Source organism: Chelon labrosus (assembly GCF_963514085.1).
Source record: "Chelon labrosus genome assembly, chromosome: 7".
NCBI lineage: Eukaryota > Metazoa > Chordata > Actinopteri > Mugiliformes > Mugilidae > Chelon > Chelon labrosus.
The window spans coordinates 19,657,383-19,683,307 of NC_140343.1; the positions used below are offsets into that span (position 1 = coordinate 19,657,383).

The window sequence follows — 25,925 nt, forward strand, 5'->3', positions numbered from 1 at the left end:
GCCGAAACCAAACGGCTGACCGTTGGCTTTAGTGTGTCACAGCCCAAAGGTTTAATACTGGGCACCAGTATGCATTTTACTACTAGACTGTGACACCTCACTTATTCATGCCTGATATCACTGCGATACCTCACAGATTCATATCTGCCATTCCCTCCTTTTCTTCTAAAACTTCCGTAAGTCTGACTAACAAACTTCTGTGCTTCAATGGTGGGATTTCCTGCTTGTGTCTTATCAGTTAGATCCTGAAACAATGGACTGCCCCCGCAAATTTCTGCACCAGCCTTTTCTGAGGGGCTGTTTGGAGTACTGGTGTCCTCCGCGCGGCTTTCCCCTTATGACCAGGTGTCCTTTTCTGAGCCAGAGCCAAAAGATTTAGAGTAAGGCAGGAAGAAAGGTTATAAAAAAAGAAAATCAGTGTGTCATCCATTACTGAATTTTACATTAGCATTTGGCAAAACTGAGATGAAGTTAACTTTTTATTTCACAGCAAAATAGAGTTGATTTGCATCAGTTTTGACAGCCGCCTCTGTGGAACAACCTCCTGTACATTCATACCCCGGCAAGGATTGCTAAAATAAGATGCCTAAATATATAGATGGTCGTGTTAATCATGTGTAAAAAAAAAACCAAAACCAAAAGGTTTAACTGGGAATTCAATAAACACAATTTTATTTACATTTACACGTGTAATAACAACACATTAAATTTACACAATAACTCTAATGCTTTTAATAAATATGCAGCAAAATGCAGGAAATGTGAGGGGAGCCATGAAATGGAAAAATAATCTCTGTTATTGTGAGACAAAATGGTAGAATTTAGAAGTATTGCCTTGAATACCGATGATCACATACAAGTTGTGGGAGCAGTTTAGTCTGGGCCAAACTATCTGAAATGATGAATTAGCCAAAATGAAAACGTTAGCCAAAGCGAATCTCATCTGTTACTATGGTGACCGAGACAAGCAGCTTCTCCAGTTGAATCTACAGTAGGAAATGTGTGCACACATAAGAAAATACAGCATAATAAAATTCTGCATCGGCGTACCATGATAAACACCTTCAAAAGCATCGACGTAACTTTACAATATACGTACATATATATTTACAAAAAGACAGAGCAGTAAGACGGTGGGGTTTTAGTAGACCAAACGACTTGATGAATCTTTAGTAGTGGCACCTCTTGACAGTATGCAATCATACACACACAAGCACATGAAAGCGGACGCTCGCACACCCACACACACACACACACACACACACACAAGCAACCAAGCACACGTGCTCACACACACACAAACAGGACACTTTCCTGGTGCTCTTCAGAACAACATCCACCAGCGGGAGGAGGGGGTTCATAAAGGTCTGGACTGATACAGACTACTGGCTGAGAGGTGCTAAAAGTCCCATTTCTGATGGAGGAAACAGCTGGATACAAAGAAGAGAGGGACTGCTGGGAAACCAGCTACTGGCCGGAGAACAATGAGATGACCAACACACTTGAGTCCTGTGCCCAGTGTCAACATCTGAACAGAGAGCCTGGAAGATCCTCTGTTTTCCTCTGGCGTGTCACCTCAGGGAATACTGCAGTCCACTTAATGGCATTTCACATGAGCATCACCTTGACTTTATCCATGATACATATTTTATACAACAGAGAACTACAGCGCTAACATGGGGTGATAACACACCAACTGCTTGTCAGCCAAAACAGAAAGATTCCCGTTTCCTGGTCCTTCATGAAGGGGTGGAAGGTGAATAGCACAGAAAACACATCTCAGAAATGGCAGTACCTGTCTCATGCTTGTAAACAAATATCAAACATCGGATATGCAGCAGGAGAGGAACCGTAAGGACCTGAACAGCTATTTACACCTGTACAAGAGATTTCTCTCCAGCAGTCCAGCTGTCAAAAAATGACTTGCCTATGTAACAAAGCTAAGATGAATACTAAGACTTACAGGCTTCACAGACTGTCGAGACTCTGATAGTGCACCTCATCATAGAGCAATGACAACCATCATTACCTACAAATATCTACACATATACAGTCAACAAGCACATAAATGAAAAGCTAACGTACCGTATCTATACCATATCTCTGAAGACAACTGTGTTATCATGGTATGTGTTAGTAAGGTCCAGTAAAGACAGTTATTCTCTCTCTAGGTAGAGACATCCGGCAGACAAAAGAGCAGAACTCTATCTCCTAATCAACTTGAAGCACTTATGGACTCTGAGCATGACCGGACATGCTGTCTAATAGCTTATATACCAGTATCTCAACATCTCAATTATAATTGGCCCCCAAAAAAGGTATCTCCTTCACATGACATACATCTGAACAGCTGTAAATAATACTGATAGTAAAAGAGTAAAAAAAAAAAGGAAAGAATAAAAACAGAAATAAATGCTGCATTACGTGGTGTGTGGAATGATATGAAGTTCAAGTGCCTCAAGGGGCTTTTTGTTTCTCTGACAACTGCAACAGCCAACCCAAAGTAAAATGCTACATAAATTTTCAAAAGAGAAAAACAACAGAAAAGTAACAAAACACAAAATGTAAAAAGAAAATGAACTCCAATAGATAGAAAGAAACAGTAATATATGGATTGCCAAAGAGAAAAACAACAACAAAACAACCTTTATGAAATGCGTAGGAAAAAATGTAACTGGAAAAAAAAAGGAAAATAACAAAACAGATAACAGTTTAACAATGTACTTAATGACAGTTTTAGAGTAATGGTTGATGTCCCCCTATCGTCCCTGGTGCCTTAAAAGTTCTCTGCCTTGAGCAGGGGGAGCATAAGTCCATGTGTCCTCCCTGTGATCAGTAGGCAGTGACAGCGATTGTAAAGATAAAAGCCATTAGTGTCAGTCCTTTGTTGTTCTTTCTCTTCATAAATGGCAGTTACTATTCCGTCTGCAACACACGACAGCAAATGCTCCTGGCACCGGGACGGTGGACGGGCGTAGTGGTTGGGTGGTTTGTGGCGGAACATTACAGGCACTTTAAGAGGCAGCCAGACAGGTCGGGTGGGTCCTTACACCCGTTGGGCTCTGAGGGTTGTCCCCTCCAGGAAGACCTCGTGTTGGACCAGTAAGGGCTGGGTCGGAGTGCTGCTACTGCCGGCAGAGTTCAAACTGTAAAACGCTGAGCTCTGAGAATTGGGCTCCTCCCTCGCTCTGGGCGTCCCGGCAAGCCTGGAGCTGAAGTTCAGATAAATCTGAACATAAGGATGAAGAGAGAGAGACAGAACAAACATCATGAGCATTGATATTGTGTGCTCTTTCAGTCTTGCATTTTCATGTCAATAAATCTCATCTGCACAATCTGTGTCTTTTGTAGCACTGTTGCTTTATTATCTCTGTATGCCATTATGAAGACAAACAAAGAGTTAGACAGTTTGAGACTTTATATATGTTTTGCTGACATGTTACAATCATATTATTGACAGCATCTATCCATGTATTGTAAAGTTAGAAAACATTTAGAGATACTGAGATTAGTAACAACAATAAAACATAATCAGATCGAGACTCTGGCACTATAATTGTACACCTGGTTTATAATGTAATTGTTCTTCGTCCACACAACTGATGAAGAAAAGGCAAGATTGAAACTTTAGTCTGTGCTGCACACTAAGACTAAGATGTGATCTGTGTGCTCCAGCCTCCGTCCTCTTCTGTGATTGTGAGACACTTGAAATGACTTTGTTCTAAAGTCATGAGACAACGATGCTAACAAGCTGATGTTTAGCAGTTAAAATGCTCACCACGTTACACATGTTAGTTTAGCTTAAAATGAGCTAATTAGCACAAAACAGAAGTGGCTCAAAATCTCCATCAAAGTTTCACGGCAACCCATGATTACTTCAAACAAGAATTTCTGGTTTTATAGCGTCCAGCATATTTTCCAGTTGGATATTTGTACGTATTAAAGAAGCAATATTTAAGGTGTCAACTGGTGAGCTTTAGATGTGCTGCACAGCAGGTTTTTGACTTTGGTCAGAGCCAAAATAGTTGTTTCTCCCTGTTACCAGTCTTTATGTGAACCTAAGCTGTCCAACTATCTCTTGGCTCCGGGTTGAACACAGGAGTGGTATCAGCTTTCTCATCCAACTCTCCACAAGAGTCCATTTCTCAAACGGACTCCTGCTCCAATGAAGCTCATGCCCTGAAGAACAGTCAAAGTTGGTGGTGCGTAAGAGGACAGGCATGAGAAAAATGGAGGCCCTCGTTTGTAGTCTGAGTAAATCAGACAAGCTGGGAGCGCACACACATCTGCTCATGCTGTGAGAGGCCCCGGACCTTTAACTGAATTATGTGTATCTTTAGAAAGAAGTAATTTCAAGAGTCCCACAATCACAGAAGAGGACAGAAGAAGGCTGGAGCACACTGATAAATTCTCAGCCTTTAACTGTACGCCACAGACTAATGTTTCAGCCTTACTTTGCCTTCATCAGAGTCAGCATGGACAACGATTATAGTCAGTCTAAACCAGGTGTAGAATTATCACGCCAGTTTTACCACTAAGATTGCACTTTCTCATAACTCTAATAAACGACCTTTGAAATTTTTCTGGTACACATTTGTAGAAATATAATTCTGAAGTGGTGCAACCTACATGCTTAGTGGCATCTGACAGCTGCTGCTCAATTTTTTCCACAATCTTCCTGAAGGGGGGTCTGTTGAAGGGGTCGGCATCCCAGCAGGACCTCATGATCTGATACCTGCACATCAGCATACAAAAACACCAACAGTTTATCTACAGTCACTACATCCTGTTTTCTTCTTGTGTGCGTGCTGTTTTCTGTTCTAAGTCCCACCTAAGAGTTTTCCTCCTTTTTAGTTATTCTCGTGAAAAGCCAAATGCAACAGGATGAAAGCGGGCAGCTTTTCAAATCCCCCACATTGCATTCTTTTGTAGTCTCACCACCTCCATCTATCCAAACCCTCTCTCCTTTTGATGATCCTTTTCCACACGCTGGCATTTCACTTCAGCATCTTTTACACAAACCCGTATTTCACTTCAACAAAAACTCACATTTCACCGGGTGCAAAGTCTGGAGCATCCATTCTGTATCCTTCTTTTATCAGTTTGTAGAACTTGGCATCCACAGGCATACCGGGATAAGGACTGTTTCCTGCATTCAGCGGAGATATTGTGTTACACTATGCACTTCAGAAAACACACAGATAGACAGATAAATACATATACGGTAGACAGAAGAGACTTACCCAAGGAGAAGATTTCCCAAAGCAAGATGCCATAGGACCACACGTCACTCTCGAATGTATATACACACTCAAAGATGCTTTCTGGAGACATCCATTTCACTGGCAGACGAGCCTGGAAGAAAAACAATCAGTGAATAGATTGAAAAACTGCAATAAATCATAATTTGGTCATGTTGGCTGGGCTTTAAAAAAAAATAAAAATCTGTGACTGAGGACGGTTAAGTGAGCAGACTGTACTAAACTTCATGTGTCCTCAAAGTATTTGCCTGAGGTCTCTAAAAAGAAAGAGCTCAGCACATCTGTGAAGCCCATACCTGACATTTGGAAAAAAAAAATTCCATAGACACACATCTTACAAATTTGACAGCCCACAGTAAGCACCTCAGCTGTCAGACACATACACAGACACACACACACATAACTTGAGGCTAATCATTTATATAAAGTACGTTAAGCACATTAAATGAAAATTGGACGTGGGGGAGGTCGTTTAAAACAAGCAAACTAGTGATTTACAAAATTTCAGTTGGCTTTGCAAGCTACAACATAATTGTCAGCAATAACAATTTGAAAAAGCCAGATAACATGAAATGGTGTCTGTAGTATTTATTCAGTATTTAGGAATATGCAAGAAAACTGAGGACCTCATGAAAATGCAACCATTTTGTTTCTGTTTATTTCCAGTTTATGTCTTCTCTAAAAACAGGCCAGTCTGCTTTGATTGGTCAGCTTCAATGGCCTGAGAAGGCACTGTACAGCATTCAGAATCAGCTTCGCCAGCAGTTGGAGGCAGGGACATAAAAATTGGCATAAGCATTTCAGTGGATGCAAAAATAGCATACGTCCAACAGAATGAGTCAGCAGCACTTTGAATTATATTTCATGGGGACTTTTAAGTTGGTATAATAATGTGTTTTCCTTGAGTGACCTTAACTCTCTACACTGTTTTGACAAATTCTGTGTCACATGACAGTCATGACAGATAATGTAGTCTATCATTTGGAATAACAACTTAACTCTACATACAGACTAGTTTGTGTTCTGCTGCCCATTTTGAACTGTGTGACTCTTCACTTGGGAGCCTGTTTAACTTGTTGTTAATGCAACTGGACTCTAACAGAGGTAATGTTAGCTGGATATTTTCTGGGAGTGGTGAAGTGGTTAAAGCTGGACTTGCAGTTTGGTGCTGCGTGAAATGCCATTGGGACTAAACCACGTGCCTTCGATGAATATTCCCAGACATTGCTGTTTATTTTATTTTGATTTGCATGCAGCAAAAATTCGCCGTCTAGCGAACTGGAACTGTTCTTACTCATACGATCGCTATGAGGACGAGAACATGGACTAAGCAGGACCCCTCCAGTAAACTCATTTATCACTTTAATTTAATTCAATTTGCAGAATTTAATTCACTTTTAGTGCAGACTTACATTGCCTTTGACTACGTAGTTGGAGTCTGTGGTGATGTCCCGTGCGAGTCCAAAATCACAGATTTTAGCCAATCTTCCTTGTGTCAGTAGGATATTTCTTGCTGCCAAGTCTCTGTGAATACACTGAAAAACAAACGTACCATTAGTTATGAAGTCTGACCATACGTGTTTCTCCTGCACATAAACAATTCGGAAACTAAAAGGGCCTTTTCTCTTGCACTTTGGTAACACATTTCCATGCTTGAGTCTGTGACACACAACCTCTGACACTGACACATGAGCCACCTGGCCCCAGTATCTTCCCAGTAACTAATAAATATTTCAGCAACATGCTCCAACATGCGTTTTAGATCCATTTACTAGCTGTGGAAACATGATCCATGTTAAAAGAGGTCAGATCAGCAGAATTATATCAAATAAAACTAAAAAAATCAGTTGAAAAACTGTTAATGTAACATCAGGAACTCACATTTTTGGAGGCTAAGAATTCCATGCCTTTGGCCACTTGGTATGAGAAGCTGAGAAGGTCTTCGGTGTCTACAGACAGACCATCCTCTTCAAACATCTCGCACTCCGCGTCTGCTTCAACATAGGAACTTCCTGTGAACACAAATGGGATGAGGGTTATTTTCCGATGCCTCATTTCTTACTGGTTTTTCCGGTGTTTCAGGAAAGAACAAATTAGATGAATGGCTGGCTTGCCTTTGCGTAGCGAGCGTCTCTTCTCGGAGGATGAGTTGAGCGGCGGTTTGCCAGCAGCAGAAGGCCTCATGGTCATGTAGCCATTCAAGCTGTCACTGTGAAGAGGAAAGGAGCAGTCTGGTCTCAGCTGAGCACAGCCACACATACTCTCCGCCTACGCACGTTCTGGATAGTAAATACTAGTACTCTACTGTCCCTTCCACACACAATAAACCACTCTTCATACACATAAAAGAACCTGACCCATCTGTGACTCTCTGCTGCATGACGTTGCGGTAGTAGTAGTCTTCCTCGAGCTTGAAGCAGATGAAGGATTCTCGCTTTCTGCGGAGAAAGTTAAGAAGGTCTCCAAAGCAGCAGTACTCTGTGATCACCAGCGTAGGGCCTGCAGACAGTAAAACATGCCCAATGAATGATTCTTCCAAGTACATAACACATAACTTTAGTAAAATCTTCAGAGCCAGAATCACAACTTTCAGTGAACAGTCTCTGAAGTTTCCACTCTCATTCCACAGTCTCAAGTGATAATGCAGGGCAGCATGGTGGCCGTACCTCCAACAGTGCAGGCTCCCAACAGGTTGACAATGTTCATGTGATTTCCCAAGTAACTGAGGACTTTCAGCTCTGACATCAGCGCCTCTTTCTCTGTGGCATGGGCGCTCGCTGTGGCAGAGAAAATATAGAGCACCATGAGCCAGGAGTAAACTGAGCTCAAGTTGAGCCATGATTACGTATATGATATGGTATTAGCAGGATTAAAAACATGTTGTTGCTGGTAGCTTGTTAAAACAAAAGGTGTTTGTTGAATCTGTGTAGTTTGGCAGCAGTGCGCACACCAACAGATAAAAAAATATACACATAATAGCTCCTCGTCTCTGAACACCTGCAGGCAAATTATTTATTCATTAAAACTTCTTGAAAGCAGACTGCCACAGGGCACATTTGTCACGAAGTCAAAATGGCTTTGCCCGCACTCATCCCACTTATTTGCATTTGTGCTGACAGAGCTTACATTTGAGCATTTTCACAGCCACCGTCATGACTGAATCTGCTTTGGAGAGTCCATATGCGGTGGCTTCCACCACTTTCCCAAATGCCCCAGATCCCAGCGTCTTGCCTGAAGACATGAAGATAGAAGAGAAAAAAAAGACTGTTACTGCCCATCCTGTTTCCCCTCCCACAAACTGGCCCCATGCCACTGTTCCTAGGACAACACCAGTTTTAGCCCCCAGGGTGTGTACATAGGCAACAGGACTCGCAGAATCCTGTTTAAGGAGGTTTGCTAAAAACAACACCCAGAATATGTCAACAATATTATGTTTGCAGTGAGGGAGTGGGGTTACATCATTAATGAGCTGCGGAACAGGTTCGTCAGTAATGACCACAGACATGGTGAAGACTTAATGCAGTGTCCATATACACAGAAAACAGAGTGGCTGTCAGGCAGCGTGAAGTAGCCCGAGGGTGGCAGCGATGATGTCATACCGACTGCACTGTTAGGCTTCATTACTGGGACTGTCACTGAGACACACCCCGTTTATCTCCACACCACACTGTTCCTACAGTGATTTACACCTAAGACATGACAGCCGGGACGTAAATTTTTAGTGCTGCAGTGCGTTAGAAATGACTGATTAATGCAATTATGAAGGCCTTGACGGGGCACACGCCACAGATGATTTTGATAAGGAAGGGGCGGCGTGCTCACCGAAACGCAAGTTGTTTCGCGGAAACTCCCACTGGTGATCGTACGGCAACTGGGTGGGGTCAATGTACACATAGTTGTTTCCATGAATTCCCTCAATAACCTTCCACTGGATCTGGTATTTGGGTTTCTGAGAGGGAAACGAAAAAAAAAAGACACCAAAATATGAATGATACAAGCTACAAATAAACTCATCGGGTTTCAACAAGCTCCTCTCTTTCTCTTGACTTGTCTCAAAATGTGATCAAAGAGGGTGTGCCGTGTAGGAAAAGCGCAGCGTTGTCTTACCTGCATGTACTTGTAGAACAGCATGATGAGGACAAGGCAGAGGATGCATGCCGCTGACACAGAGCCAATGAGCAGAGGGGAGAACAGATCATGGGCAACTCTTCTCTCTGCAGGGGGACAGAAATGGTAATGTTTGATAATGGTGGTAGTGGTGACAGAACCAATCAGGGACTCTTTCAGTGGTTTGTCATGTTTACACTCTAAATGACATTGCAAAGGGGCATTAAGGTAAGCCAGGGAAGGCTAAGTCACAGTGAAGCCCACTTTGATCAAATAACAGCAAACTAATCCAATTATACATGTAGATGTACTGTAGGACTCTCTGCTTTTATTGTCTGTTTGCACATGTTGCACTTAACGCTTAAATCCCTTTTGATTATGCAATATTTCTTTATTGTGTGCTGTTGCTTTTACAGCTGCGCGGCTGAGTAATTATATGTAATCACTGTTCTGTTCCTTTGTGTCTGGCTGGTTGTGATGCCTTATTGTTTTGCTCCTCTGTACAGTGGGGTGTAATAAGCTCTTTAGAGATAAGGAGCTTTCTCTCCACTTCAAATCTGAGAATGCAGAGTCTGCAGGAACTAATCCCCTGTAAACCTGTCAGTGGTTTCTAAAGCTCTGTGTATTCTCTGCAGCTCACTGACACCTCCAAGCCTCCCACAGCCCCAGAATGCCCTGCACCGCCAGGACTCCTACTGTGCACCACACTCTCAGCGCCTCCGCCTGGTCTGCTGTCTGCTGCTCTGTGAAGCAAAAAAAAAAAAAAAAAAAAAAAAAAAAAACCTAGGCACACGCTCCCAAAGGCCTGTCCTGCCTGGCTGCAAACACTCTCCTTCCTCATAAGGCTCGCCCACATGACCGCTGGAGCCACAGTTAACCCCCCGTGCCCTGCATAAACCCGGGTCTCCGTGCGCAGGCAGGGACAGCTCTGCTGTATTTTCAGCTCCTGCCCTCACACCACTTTGCAGGCATTGTGCAGCAGATGGGGAGGCCGTTATAAGACAGAGGATTTGGAGTCATAAAGTAAACAATGGACTGGAGCTAATTCCTATCTGTTAGCGATAACATCTTTTTGCAGTCAATCATGACTGACATATCTCAGTATACTGTTTACCCAACAGATCATAGGCCAACATCTAGGAGTAAGACCACATTAACGTTAATCCTTGCCAAAATGTAAGATCAACTCACCGCTAATAGAGAAGAGGGTGTAAGCCTGCTCTCCCTCCACAGTAGCCACGCATTCCAGAGTACTGAACCGTCCCCTGCTGATGTTCACCCGACTCTCCACCTCTGTCTTTCCGAACATTGGGCTGAGCAAGGTGATGGTGATGACGTTGCGCTCCTCCTGGGTGCCATTCACCTGCTGGGAGCACCTGAAGGCAGATTATACAACGTTGACAAAGGATCACTGGGCTATTCGACGACCGTCTCCTATCAGACCACCAGGGTATCTCCTGTCTCCACGAATACACACATTCTTTTAATTAGCCATGAAAGCGCTTGGGTGAATAACATACTTTTACACAATATGCGGAACTACACAAACACGTCCTCATATTTCAGTGTATTGTCAGCTGCTGGTATTGCCAGAAGTCATTCTAACAGCGGGGAATTCCTTCTGTGGTCATGAAACAAAGGCGAAATGAGGAAAAATTAGCCCAAAGCACCGCACCATTAAGAGCAGCTGGTCATAGGCTCACTCAGGACACACCACTTCCTGTTTAGGCTCAAACATTCACGTGCCTGTTAGGAGTGTACATGTAATGAGTATTAAGTGGATTTGAGTATATTAAAAAATTTAATGGATAAAGTCTGGATTATCACTTATGATTCACTGGCTGTGCTGTTTGGGATTGGTGTTGCTACGGCAACCAGGTGCTCCTCCTTCAGCACACTTTACGTTTAACCCGTGTCCAGTTGTTTCCAGGCAGACGTACTGGTCCCCTACCAATCACAAGTCAATTCTTCCAATCCCCTGTCACATGGGGTCACCTCACCACTGTCAACCAATCACAAGTCAGCCCCAACAAATCCCGCAATCCCACATTCCACCGCCATCATCATTCCTGACTCAATCCTATGTGTCTTTATTGTGACCTTTAGGACCCCCAGGATGCCCTTTGATGAATTTCAAATGTAAAACTGGACACTAAACGGATATTAAAGTGGACACTAAATGGATAGTGCAGCGTGCAAACGTAGAGCAGAATAGCACCAAAAAACTTGACGCATTAATACAGTTAATTTACAGAGCATTACAAGCCATGACATTTGTTTGCAGAAACAAATCTAATTTGATTGCCTTGGAGGATTTTGTTTATTAGATAACACAACTGCACTGCTTTTGATTTTTGCTTGGCAGATGACTCATCTGGCTAATATCGGATTGTAAACACTATAATTGCTTTAGGCTGTAGTTCTAAAGATCAATGAAGTTATTACACAATATAGCATATTGTTCTCAACTGCGGCAGAAATTAAGAAAACATTTCACATATTTATCATATTGATAACCAGGACCAAAGGATGTCTCTGGTGGGACCTTAATCCGCCGCATTTCTCACTTCATGTTCTTTTTAAGCACAGTAATTCAAGTCATTCAGATTCAAATAAGTCTTATCAAATCATATCAAGTTCCAAAATACTTAAAGGGACTTTCAGGATGGGGTTTGCCCTGGCGACTGTCATTACTGATCTCTGATTAGGGGCCGTGTTTGCCATGTTCTCCAGAAGAACAGCCCCTGTCGTGGTATTTACAACCTCGAGAGTGGACATTTTTGGGAAGGTCAGAGTTCACGAGTTATGGTGTGTTTGTTGACGTTTTCAGAAATGGTAGACGTGGACAGTAAGTTAGTGTATTGGAATTTAGTTTAGATTTCACAATACGTCTGAGGAAAATATTGATATTCCCAGCTGCTCCATTCGTTAAATTATTGACAGCCTCCATTGCTTCAAGAGGTGTACACAACATCCTAATCACAAGCTCACATGGTCCGTCTGAGGGCAGCAATTATATTAGATTCCCACATTTAGCCCCTCCCACCTAAACCTGCGTGAAAAACCCAAACAAAAACAGGAATGCAAAAATCTCTAATGAGAAACAAACAAAACAGTTTCAACTTTGGCAAGGGATGTTGTTTTCATGCGGGTAACAATAAGTGATAGTCAAGAGCTCATGGAGAATAAAAGTTTTTGGGTGATTTAAAATTCTCACCTGACATATGGCTGCTCACAGTAGTACCAGGTGATCTGGGGGGCAGGGAACCCCTCAGCCACACAGCGTACCTGTCCATCCACTGGTCCCTCATGAGATACGATCTCAGGTTTGCCTGACAAACAAAAGTTAATGTCGGGTGAGAAATAAATAACAAGAAACAAGAAAGTTAATTCTAACATTTGATCCCATTGCAATAAACCTTGGTGGGGTTTAGATGCAAGGTGTGGTGAGGGTGAGATCCAGATCTCATTTCATACAAAGAAAAGGTCAATACCCCCAGCTACTGAAGGTTAATGCAATGTGGTGTAATGAAATTCATTATATGGCTTAAGGGAACAGAAAACCTTTCACAGAATGCATGGCCCAACTTACTGATCACGAAGATGGTGAATGTCTGGTTCACTGACGCGTCACCGTTGGAGGCATTGAAGGTATAAACGCCACCCTCTGACATTTTCAGCCGCACCAGCCTCAGCTCACTGGTGTAGCTAAACATGAAATAATTACATTTTAAGCATAAAGCATTCATTGATTGAAAATTAAAAAATGAAAACATTTTTGCTAATGCTCCAAACGAGCCTAAATAGAAAAGATGTGGCTCTCATTAGTCAGACACCGCACGGCCTGAGAAAAATGTTCAACTATTTGCATTTTAGATTAGAACCAGCCTATTTTTGTCATCTGCTCCTTTATATAATTCTGCTCTTGAACATGTAATGGTATTAGTATTTACACTATTTCATTTGTTTTAGATCCAGGATCCAGATCCATCCAAGATTACGTGAGAAATTAATTATTTCCTTGTCACTGATATAGATTTCAATGGATGTGCTATAATGAAAAGGGTGAAGGTAAACCAGGTGAAGGTTGTATCCTAATCCTAATCTATTAACAGAAATGTTGAGGGTGGGAGAGGTTCAGGCTGTTAGATAATATTCCTATGTGCAGCACAGAGGTTATTCAGCACATATGCAATGTTTGATTTCCTGAGAAAGCCGTTTATAATATGACAGTTCCTGTTTCACTAGAAAACCCTAGGGCGGGGTGCAGGGTTGCAGATGTTTTTCTCAGGGAGCTGTGATCTGCAGTTGAAGCACAGGTTCAAAATTCCACTAAACGAATGTAATTAAATGTTTCATCTACGTGGCAAGACTGCGGCAATGTAAAGAATTCATTCATGTGTGTGCTTGCGTTGTCGTACCTGTATTCATTACTGTGTGTGGTGATGACATGATCGCTTGTGTTGCTCAGCTTCTTGCCCATGAAGCTCCAGGAGAGGCTGTGCGGCTTCGGATAAGCCTCCATGTTAACTTTCAGAGACAAGCTCTCACCTGAGCGGACATGGATGGTCCTGTTGTCCGTGGACGTTAAGTCAATGAATCCTTTTTCTGAAAAATAAGGAGACTGGATATTGTTGCTGACCTGACAGAAGGAAAATTAGGTCTAGATTCATTGGTGTCAGAAAGATTAAACTGGTGCCAGGCTAGAGACTTAGCAGTGGACTTGGTGGTTACCTATAGGACATGGATATGAAGACCTCACAGTTAAAAGAGATATGGCATAATGAAACATACTAAATCCCTTCACATTAGTACATTTAAAACACAAATTTGACATTCTGGGAAACATGCGTATTAACTTTCCGGTGGAGCGTCAGATGAGCTAATCAATACCTCTCTCATGTCTGTGTGTTTAATATGAAACTACCTCCACTAGCCAAGTATCTCATATGTAAATCTAAGCATTAAAATGACAACTGTCAGTTTCATCTAAGTAAATCAGCATTGCTCGTGACTGGTAAGCAGGATTTCAGGAAGGATCAGTTTATTCTGTGGCTATAGGTGGTGCCGTTGCTAGGAAGTTGCTCTGTACAAGGGGTTGTCTTGGTAATGTGGTAAAAGAAAGTTGAAGTGACAATACTTATTGCATGTGTTTGTGTAATTTCCAGGTTCAGTGTGGTATGCAAGGCTAAGCTAACTCCGGCTAGCTCATCATGTTTGAGGTTCAGACATGAGAGTGAAATCAGTCTTCTCCATTAACTGTCAACAAGAATGAGAATCCTAAAATGTAAGACATTTCCTTTAACATAATTATTTAATTTATAAAATCAATTCACTGCCCCTTAAGAGGGAATTTAATCACAATTCATTTTGCCTTCGCAGCTTTAACTACAACTACATCCCATCATTTACTCACCGTAAACATCTAGCCACACTGACTTCACGCTGCTCCCTTTTTCATTCCTCGCTACACACTTGTAGCTCCCAGAATCTTGTGGCCGCACCGCTGCGATTTGCAATGTGATACTGCGCATGTGGGTGAAGTGCTCCGTCAGGATGCGCGAAGCACCGTCAACCTTTGCTGGTTGCTGTGGATACCAGACGGCACCCTGTCAACGCCCAGAGATCTCTAGAGATTAACCCCGTATGCATGACTATCCTGGCCAAGCAAATACTGACACACACACACTGCCGGTATTCGAACACACACAAGCATACACACACGCACTGTTGATCACACTCTTACGGTAGGCCGCAAGGTGCACACACACAGCCAAGATCCTGAAGCTTAGACAGCAAGAACTTTGACCCTTTTCACTCTCGCTCTTAGGACCAGACAACAGGGAGACTCAGGAAGAAAACTCTGCTCTCAATATAAAGAAAATAAATTCTATGAATGGCTGAATCTGAATACTGAATTTACTTTGACTCATATTTGCTTTTGTGTTTAGTACACTTAGAGCTGTAGCAGCTCATTTGGAAGCACAACGAGTATTTTTGTACAACCCAGTGTACAAAAACTGCTCCAATCTAGCTGAATCTTCCCAAAACAGCACAGCACGAAACAAAGACATGACAAAAGTGTCTCACCGAGCCAGGTGGGGTGATCCACCTCACGTTGATTTCACTATTGACATTAGTGGTGTTGCAGTTGAGGGACAGACTTTCATCCCGTGTAAGAATCACTCTTCTGGATGGCTGCATCTCGATTATAGGAGGAGCAACAGGCACTGAATGGAAATGAATCAAAGTTTTTGTGTGTCATATTTCATATTCCCAAAAAAACAAAAGATTTGACTTCAGCTACCCCAAACATAATAATGCACATGCACATTTTTTCACCTGGTTTCACTGTCAGGATGTAGTCAGTCGATCTGACGTGCTTATCCATGAGCGTTCCTGTGCACACATAGCAACCTTCGTAGGTCTTTTGTGTGTTGTGGATGACGATGCCTTTCTGCAGGCTTGGAGAATACTGGAGACCAGAGGCCAGAGCTCTACCAGTGCATATCTCCAGGCTCAGATTGTGCAGACTTGGATCAGTTGCCAGGCAGGGGATGGAAGCGTCATCTCCTTCACGAGTGAGAATCTTGGACACCATTGGTCTTCTGAATGGATTTTCTGGATCTGCCAAAAAATGCAATTGCACAGTGTCAGGGCTGTAAGCAGGGCTGCACACTGAGACGAAGCTTTGTAGAAACACTTCGTTATTTGGACTTTTTGCCAATGTGACGGACCCAATAAAATGGAAGTTAATGACCTTATGTTTACACACATATTTTGAACTTTCTGTCCCGTTACATATAAGTGTAGTTTAATAGTATTCTTTAAGAGTTTCATTAAATCGTGAGTCAGTATATTCCTATGGAGTGGTTATCATTTTTAGTTTTTGGACACCCATTCTTTTTCTGGATAGAAACTGATTTCACACGGACACACTTAATGACGCTTAAATTTATCTTACTAATCAGGTTTCTGGATAAATAGCATTTTCAGAAAATCAGTTAATTAATGTGCCTTTCCACCCACTAATGTTATGCAAATAATGGTGAACAGCTGCCGGTTCTAGATTCTGCTTTTAAACCACTGCAGAAGAAGAGGGTGCAAAGAGAAGGTGTAATTAAAAGGGCAGCAGGGCGAACGATGCTGAAAACAACGTGATGGAAATATGACATTTCTATATAGGTCATACGCTAATTTGAGGAACTCCACATACCGCTGGAAGTTTTCATCTCCCGCAGCCATTAGTCTCATCAGTGGAATATTCCCCCGCGATAACCTCGCAAAGTCCCACTCTTTCTAACATTCACACTTGAACCCAAAACTTTTTTTACACACATTTTGAGCATTTCCTCTTTTTTTTCTGGATGGAAAGGCACTTACCTGAACTGGCCTCCGTGTTCACTCCCTGAGAGTGCACTGCGTCAGAACAGTTCTTGCTAATGCTAACATAAACATTAAAGTGTTTAACCGGCAAACAGGAGGCTCAGTGAGTGCTTGCGATCTTGTGAATTCTGGGAGCTGCAATATCAAACCACATTTGATGTTACCGTGGTAACCATGCCCAATCAACCAAGACAAGGGAGATTGCAAATCTAGTTATACCAGTAAAAAAAAAATTGTTTTGATATTTGTTCCCAAGAACACAGCCTGATCTGCCAGCATGGAGATTTGGATCCTGGCTCTGTTATCCACTACAACGTAGGCTCGACAGAGATCACAACAGAGAGACCAACTGTAATAGCTTGAAACTCAACCGGAATGATTAAATTGTACTTTAAAGTACGTCTTTAAGGATCGTCAGCAATCTAAGCAGTTTTCAGTGCTTCTACATATGGGGCTCTGATCTAAAAAGTAGTTACTGCTTGTTGGCTCAAAGGTAGATACAGGGATTGTAGAGTGAATGATCAGCACATGATATAAGCCTGCAGGAATGGCACCAGGCCAAGGGGATGTTGGGTCACATAGAGGCGGAAATACAGTAAAAGTCTGTCATGCTCTCAGTAAATAGCTCCACTATCTACTGTACCTGTCTGAGGCAAAGTTACAAACACCTTTCTTCCGCAAACACACCCACACACTCTGCTCCCTGTCAGCGAAGTGAGAAATGGCAAAAGATTGTGTCTGTTTACGCTCTCTCTAAATTTCACTTCTCTTCCTCCCGCACACAAACACCACACAGCCTCGTCCACATTTGATCACTGAAATGCGTCCAGCTACCTTTCACATAGACGTAGATTGAGGCTCGGTCATTGGAGCCCTCCTCCTGGCAGATGTAGCGGCCCAGGTGCAACAGCTGAGCCCTGGGGAAATGCACCGTCCACATCCCATTTATCTGTTTAGCCCCCAGCGGCTTTGGCCGTTCCTCCCGCGTCCACACCACCTTGTTCTCACCCTGGCAGTGCAGGTTGAAAGGTTCGTTCAACCGGACGACAAGGTGAGGCTCAGCGGGGATGATAGTGATCTTGGTGTTGCCTTTAATGAGATGGAGAAGCAATTCAGCTGCATATTAAACACATTAATATTCCAATAATCCAAGTGGCGATGCTTATGTTTGTTTTTTAACATACTTTGCATGAAAGGAAATTTAAAGGCTGTTAGATTTATCAAAGTTTTTGCTTTAAATAAAAGAAAATTACTGGCAAAACCTATTAGTGAGTTACAGGAGAGAAAGAACACCATAAAGTCAAGATGTGTCAACATCTGCAGCCTCAGATCCCTGTGCATTACAACAGCTTAGCCATAAAAAATCGCTGATGCAAAGGTAAACAAGATCAGCCTCTGCAAACTTGGAAACACAGGATTTGTACGTGCTATCACTCCCAGTTTGATGAACAGATTAACACCTGGCAACAACTTTATGTGTAAAAGCTCTTCCACTGAAGAAGCATTTCAAAACATTGAAGGAAAAAGCACAGACTTCATGTGACTCAGCACATCACGTGGCTGACAATATATCAAGATACAAGCACTTCAATGCTTAATGCAAAGAGTTCGATTTTTTAAAAACCCAGGTTAGGAACCACTTTAATTCAGTTCAGTTCTACTATGTTTGTAAATACAAAACCAGTGAAACATAGTGTTAACATACATAGATACATGCAAACATGAAATGCTTTCTCTATTGCATCATTCTTGGTATGAATGAAAACAAACGCATGTAGCTTGAGCTGCTTCCTTATAGGGGGACCCAAAGATCTAATCAGCTGCAGCAACTGAAAACAGGTGGGGAAAGTCAGGGACTGATGTTTTCTTTTGTTCCCGAGAAACCATCGTTTTCTCAATTGAAGCAACCTTTGATAAACATCACAGGACTGTGGCAGCACTGGGAGCGTGAAACCATCTACCGCTCCGTGCTTTGATACGGCACATGAATAAATAAACTTATAAAGTCAGCCTGCCGGATAGAAGATCTGCCAGGAATGATGACACCGCTGGGTGTGGTGGCATGGTAGGATTGTCTTAAATGTTTAAATTCGTCAAATCACAGAACAGCAAACAGCAATGTATCATCACGGAGGGACCACTCAGCTAAGTGACTGTTATGATGCCAACTGCGCTGTGTTTGCAGAGTCCGCGTGTCTGTGTGTAAATATTTGACAAACAACTGTAGCACTGAGCGCAAACCGTTGGTCATCAGTCTGGCGATAAAAAAGCTGGACCTCTACGTGTGCGTGTAACGTATCATTTAATTCATTTTTCAATGTTTTTGTCTTCTTATTCAGTCACCCAAGAGCGCAAGAAAACATGGCAAATGATTATTAGGTCAGCACCATGCGCAAACGGGCTTAAGGCAAACTTCGTGGCGTGCAGCTTTGCATCACAGGACAGGTAAGCCTGTGCGCACCGCCTGGAAATATAATTCAAATTCTCCGATGATATCAGTAGCTTATGGCGTGAACTTCAACGGCTTCCCATGGGTGTATCGTCTAGGTCGGTTGCCGCCAATAAGGTAGAAACGAGGGCAGAACAACAAAAAAAAAAACAGAAGTCCACCTGATGTCGCCCAGAGCCGCATGAGGTTCCGCGTGCTGGCGGCCCGAGGGCGCAAAGGAGCTCAAAGTTAAACAGCAACACTCGCGCTTCATCGCGTCTTTATTTATTTATTTATGACAGCTTTCCATAAATTTGCGAACTATCTCTGTGGAAATCCTCAGTGAATTCAGGCCTGAATAAAAAATTGCAGCTGACTCTGGGAAAAAGAAAGAAAGAAAAAAAACCTTGCATATGCACAGACTTCCAACATCTTTAAGTCTGAATCCGCACATAAAATCCACAGCCCGAGAAGAATAACTGTGTTAAAGGGCAGTAAAATAATTACATGCAGTGAGGTGTTTATGAACCTTGACCGCAGCAGCTAGGCACCGAGGATGATGCTATAAATACAATATATATGTGAAATGAATCCCCAGACCAGAGCCCAGTAAGGCAAAGAGGGAAATGCTTTTAAGTACCCAGGGTTAAAGTCGCACATGTGACAATATTTATCCAAAAGGTGAGAATATACGCAGCCATGCCAAACAGTCCTGGACAGAGTAACTGCTCGTTTGCATACTTCCCAAGAATCAGGAGTTGCCAACTTTTCCATAATGACGGTTAGTGCGGCTCGTGAAAGGGGAAACCGCTTGAACCTGTCGAGCATAAAACAACAAGAAGCCTTTTTGCATCGCAAAACATATAAGTCGACATCCTACTTTACCTCCACTGTTTGATTACTTTTCGTTAATGGCGCCCTGTATTTTGTGCGGAACCTAAATTATTAAAGTGGCTCTGGCAGGCAGGTCGTGAGCCAGAGTATCCACTTTCCTCATTAGGGTTCTGTGACTTCAGGTTGTCTTAATCAGCAGCCTTCAGATCTGACGGCTCCAGTTCCCAGAACAAAGAAAAACTACAGAAAAATGTCGAAATTCACTCCATTAAACGTGAATTATCCTTCCTATACTGGGCTAAACGCATCCACTGTGGGGGAAATAATCATCAAGTCATTTAAATACAATCGACCGTTTCGTTGTTGCAAAGTGACCAGAAACAAGTTGCCTGCGTAAAAGCGGAGCGTGATGTGCAAAAACCCAGTCTTACCTGGATGGAAGGTTAGCTGTAAAAAGACAGACAGCAGTATCCAGTGGTATTCCATAGTTATTATTCCATGGGTCTAGATGTGAAGGTGAGCCAGTGCCTTTGTGGTTAAGGTAGCTCTACTCTACTCGCCGAGCGCGTCGGAGTTGTGGGAAGTTGACTGTGGGCTCTGGTGGAGGCGCACTTACAAGTCTTTAAAGGCACAGATGCTCAGTTCAGCTCGGAACAGCAGCGGCCGTCGCCTATCTGCAAACATGCTGTTCTCCTGGAGCGCGCCAGAGGGGACGGTGCTCGCCGACCAGGTATCTCTGACTGGCTGTGGCGTCAACAACATGTTATAGGAGCCAGTGGCGGAGCCTATTAGTCACCGTAACTGACAGAGGGAGGTGTTTGTGTGACTTGTTGTCTGCCTCCCCACAAGAAAATCCAACTCCGAGAAAGAGCGACAACAGATCGAGACACAGATAGATGCAATGCACACAGTTTTTACTCGTATTTTTGTATTGTCGAGATCCTGCTTTGGATTACTTTCCCTGGACAAATACTATATGATTAAACCTGTTGTACACGTTATCTAAAAAGAAGTCGGTACATATCAGTTAAAGCACCCCGCCCTCCTCCCAATAACAATAAACATAAGATTAAAGAATAGCCCAAAAGCAGCCCACATAGCATTCTCTGTCTTTTCAGCTCCTTCTCAGGACCACACAATACATTTTTTGAACACTTGCACACACACACACACACACACACACACTCACACACTCCCAGAAGAGCCTGGTTTTCCATTGGCTGTGAAACAGGCACACATGCATGGTGACTGTTCTGATAGTGAGCATTTGAAAACAAGTCCCAACGAAATTTGGATTGAAAGCAGCTGTTCGGTGAAATCCGCCATTTATCCACATCAAGTTTACCCTGAAAGCTCATTCTTTCTCTGTAACAAGGCCTCGCCTCGCGTTATGTTGGCAACAAACACATAGATGTTGGCTCAATCTTCCAACCAGTTAGATCACAATCACAATGCATGAGAAAAGCAGAAAAAAACTGAGTTTTATCAGTTTTGCTCTCTTACAAAGTTAGGGGACTTGGGTCTTACTGTAGGCCGGAGTGTAGAGACCAGAAGGCTTTATTTCTATAAATCAAAGAATAAGCAAAAACACAAGCAGCAGTGGTGGAGTGGCAGATTTCTGCAGACCACACCTGCTCAGTGTAAGAGAAATCAAGTCTGTGCATCACTCAAACACTCACGCCCCTATAAGGCCGTTGTTGGTGGGAAAATGTAACGTACTGCACTCTACATTTTCCTCAAAGCACCTCTACAGTATATTTCAGTGCTGCTTCCCATCCAACATGCCCTAGTTTATTATCAGTGTTTGCTCCGGGGTCTCTGTCAAATAAAGTCTCAGTCATAACTCAGGTTAGCCGCGTTGACATGGTCAGGGTTAAACTGCAAGCTTCCTCCAGCCTGGAGCCAATGAAGGTATTGAGTTCTCTCCACCACGAGTGAACTGTCATGTAAAGTATGTGTAGAATTGGTGGAGTGCCACTTTAAAGATTCAGAAAGATAAGAAAAGACAAACCCACTTATCATTACACTCACTAAATTAACTGTCGGGGGAAAAAAAATATTTTTTTAGGCAACACAGAAGAACAGATGCTCAAAAGATACTTGAGGCTGGCCCAAAAAGCAGATCTATCTACATAAGACCTTCATGTTAAAATGCCCAGCCGTATAGCAAATATGAACACTTTTGTGACAAAAACTGTTTTGGTTTCTACAGCTGATGTACCCATTCATGACACCTTTTCAAGTTTAAAAACTACAGAGTCTTTTGTTATATTTAACTAAGGGAGTGGTCATATGTCTGTGAAAGTTCTCAATCATCCAGGTCATGGTATATCCAAAAACATTAAAGAAGGACAACTGGACTTGTAGAGTTTCTTGAAGACATTTCGTCAGTCATATGAGTAAGTTCTTCAGTTCTGAGGGAACTAAGAGATCTCCCCCCACCAGTCCCTTAGAACTGAACAAGTGTAACGTGAGTGGCATAGCGTCTTCAAGAAACCCGTTTTTCTATAAGGGAGTGGTTGCTTTGAGAAAAGGTATGGATCCCCTCACAGGTTGCTGGCAGTCTGCTCCACTCACGCTCCAACTCTTTACCTCTTCTTGGGAACTAGACCTTCCATACTAAGCTTCAAACCTGCTCTTAAGGGATCCTGTGCGCGACGTCACAGAGGGTTTATCCTAAACAGTCCCTGATTTTTATATAAAAACCCAGCTCCCTTCTTTTCTTATATTAATATTCAATTTGGAGTACCTTCATCTTTTTTCGAAAGAAAGAAAATAAACTTCCAGCTCGTTATTGCACTACATTTGTTAAATGACACCACTTTTGACGGATCCAGTCAAAACTGAAAGTCACTGAACCAGGACATGCTTTAAAGTGAAATATCAAATTGCCACATGTGACTTTTAAAAGAACACTGAAAAAGCTCTACATTCAGTCTGATTTTAATGCTAGATGTCATTCTTACATTAGTTTTTATCTCTTTATTTGTACATTTATTTTCTATATGTTGGATCTCGTTCAAGAAAGCTACGGTCATAAATGTCATTCTGAACTATTTGACATTTGATATGCATGCTCACTGAGCAAATAAATACTCAACACACAGAAGTGTGTTTGAATATGATCGATGTATGTGCAGTATGTAACTTAATGAGGCTCCTCTTGTATTCATAGCTTAACCGCCATGTGTTCATAGTGGTGCAGCGCCTGCTCAGTAAAATCGGTCCACTTGTGGGTTTAGTCATGCTGTACGAGCCTGGACCGCAACATCACTGCTGAAAATCATTGCTTCAACGACACAATATCCCTGCCATCTGCCAAATGAAATTATACAACAACTGAACTGCAACAGCAGCACGTCGTTTTACTGATGTGGACGAGCTAAACTGCCTGTGTGCACCTGTTATCAGCCCGAGTGCTTTGCTGTTCTCAGTGTTGGTACTGTAAGCTGTATCCGGATAGATTCTTTCTCTCCTTCGGTGTCTTCCAAAACCATTTCTCAAACGTGAGCATCACAGACCACTCTTAAAGGCTCAAATGGCGTACACGCTGAAACCAAATCTCCTAATTTAACTTCCTCGAAGCATTAACTCCTGTAAAAGACCCATCAATTATCACACATTGATTTTTCCATTTGCGTAACTGTCTGTTTGGGTAACTGAAAATGATTTTTGTCTGATCAACATGCGAAAACACAACAGCTTACCATTTTCTTTATTTATTTGTGAATTCTTAGTCAGAATCTCCTTCTGTAATTCAGATATAATGAGCGAGATTACAAACGCATGTTTAGGGAATTTGAATGGATAAAATAAAGTATAAAATAAAGATTTTCACCTTGTTTGGCGTGGTGTAGCAGAAATATTACTGATGCAGGAGATTTATTTATTTAACATAACTCTCTGAGTTTTTAATATATTGTAAGAATGTATCATTAATAATAAATACAGAAGGTACGGTTAGTCTGCCGTCTCTTAAACATGAAAAATAGCACGCACTGAATGCAAATAACAAGGCTCCTATATATTTGTTTCCTCTAGCAAAATCACAATTTCCAATCAACATTTCCAGCGCTGGTTTTAAAGAGCAGGGGGAGGCAGGGGGAAACTGGGAGAGGGAAGCAGGTACATGATGTTTGTTTTCATGCTCTATAATCTCTGCGTGAGCATTTACTCGTCCAACTGTAAGTAACGTGCCAGTAACTCTGATTCTGATAAAACCAAACAGTTGCTTCAGTTGATTGGTGACTGTGACATAAAAGTGCATGCAGGCAAATCTAAATAAGCTTGTGCAAATACACAGATGAAAGGATGATGCATGGGAGAAGGGCCCAGGCAGGAAACTTGGGCTTGTTAGAACTTGTGCATGTGATTTAGTCAACACCCCCTTAGGACGTGATATCAGGACAGATGCTCTTTGTTTTTTTTGTTTGGAGGATAAAAGAAAACATATAGAGAGCGTGGATGAATAAATGCATGGAAAAATGAAATGAATGGCCGCTAAAATGGACCAGATGAAAATAATAATTCAAAAAACTTACTGTGTATTGTTCTACCCACACCATCACGCTACCTCACATGCAAATGTTTTCCATTTGCACGTTGGATCGGCTACTTTCCATTGAAATATTTACCCCACACTGTGTGTATGTAAAAGCATGTTGCACTTCAGACCTCTAAGAGATCAAATGGCTGAGGGGCTCACAGAGGCATCAGGGGTAGACAAATAGTGAGCATAGCCAAGGTAAAGTTCTCTCGAGTAATAAGTTCCTGTTGTTGTAATTTATCTTTAATAAATCTCTCATCAGTCGGCCCTTTGTCAGCAAAGCACTGAGTCTATGAAGTCCATAAAGCTCTATCACAGCCATGGCTGTCAAACTGCATGCCGTTTATCCTCACAGCCAGGTGTATCTGTTTCCACCACAACCAGTGCAGATAAGTACTAGCTCTCTGCCACTTGCGGATCTGTAACCACTCACTCTGTGATCAGCTTCGAGCACAATGTCCAATTCAGTAGAGGTGTTGACATTACGTGACTGGACGGTTGGCGTCTGTGGTATAATTTACATTCCATTCTCTAACTCTTGTGGTTATAATGGCGTGAAAACAAAGTTTCTGCTGTGACGGAGTAAACATCGCCTTTCTTTCATATAACATTTCCATGTTCAAGCACAGAGTAAGCACTCAAAACTGTGACGCAACAGAAAGCCGTCTTTTTAGCGTTGCACGTGAAGGTGAAAACAAGTTTTATTTCCTGCTAAGGGAACAGCAGATGTACACCACATAGAATATCTGCCTGTTTTGAAAAGGCCTATGCTTCCTCTGCAATTCTTCAAATCGATACTCGGAAGAAGAAAAAAATAAATAGGTCAGCTTTTGTCGAGCTTTGAATTAGACCTCCGGCTAAGTACACACTTCCATGTACATCACATGCTTGTAGCATCTTCACAATGAAAAGTCCCTTTTCATTGCACCCTTGATTCATGCCTTTCCTCTGACTTTATCATCTAATTTCCGGCCTAATGTTGTATAAATGTGTAAGGGTACAAGCTCTGAGGACACAAAGCAGTTCTCGATGTTCCTGTTAAAAATCAAAATCAAAATTTAAAGGGAGCAGGAACGCACTGCTGCTACTCTTTTCACAGATCTGTGGTTCATAACACAGTCCTGTCGATATTTTTAACAATCAAAAACACACCAGAAAATAGCCGCACTTTCCAAGAACCAAGAAGCTCTCCTGGAATATTATTGAAAACCGAGAAGCTTTCCTGGGAACAATTTCCTGGGAAACTTTATTGGGTAACTCGGATACATAACTACAGAAGTGAGCCTTCCTCAACAGTGTGTGGCTTACTTTACATATTTAGAAACAGCATAGACGGTTAATGTTCCACACATTCTGGCATTCA

The 25,925-nt window shown here is 42.2% G+C and overlaps 1 protein-coding gene across 2 annotated transcripts; it reads right to left on the minus strand.

Annotated features, from left to right (window-relative positions):
- Positions 1-649: 649 nt before the first annotated feature.
- kita (KIT proto-oncogene, receptor tyrosine kinase a) lies at positions 650-20,733 on the minus strand. Of its 2 annotated transcripts, none has more exons than XM_084548125.1 (21): positions 20,448-20,733; positions 17,589-17,843; positions 15,711-15,995; positions 15,459-15,598; positions 14,785-14,956; positions 13,790-13,976; positions 12,961-13,076; positions 12,586-12,700; positions 10,560-10,744; positions 9,369-9,475; positions 9,084-9,210; positions 8,388-8,492; positions 7,928-8,038; positions 7,619-7,760; positions 7,376-7,470; positions 7,143-7,273; positions 6,674-6,796; positions 5,244-5,355; positions 5,050-5,149; positions 4,630-4,735; positions 650-3,229 (listed from the first exon to the last, which is right to left on the minus strand). In XM_084548125.1, exons 1-21 carry the CDS (start codon positions 20,500-20,502, stop codon positions 3,047-3,049), a joined length of 2,952 nt encoding a protein of 983 aa, XP_084404251.1. In that variant the 5' UTR covers positions 20,503-20,733; the 3' UTR covers positions 650-3,046. The 2 variants fall into 2 exon arrangements, with proteins under 2 accessions (XP_084404251.1, XP_084404250.1); XM_084548124.1 differs by having other exon boundaries at positions 14,785-14,977.
- Positions 20,734-25,925: the final 5,192 nt, after the last annotated feature.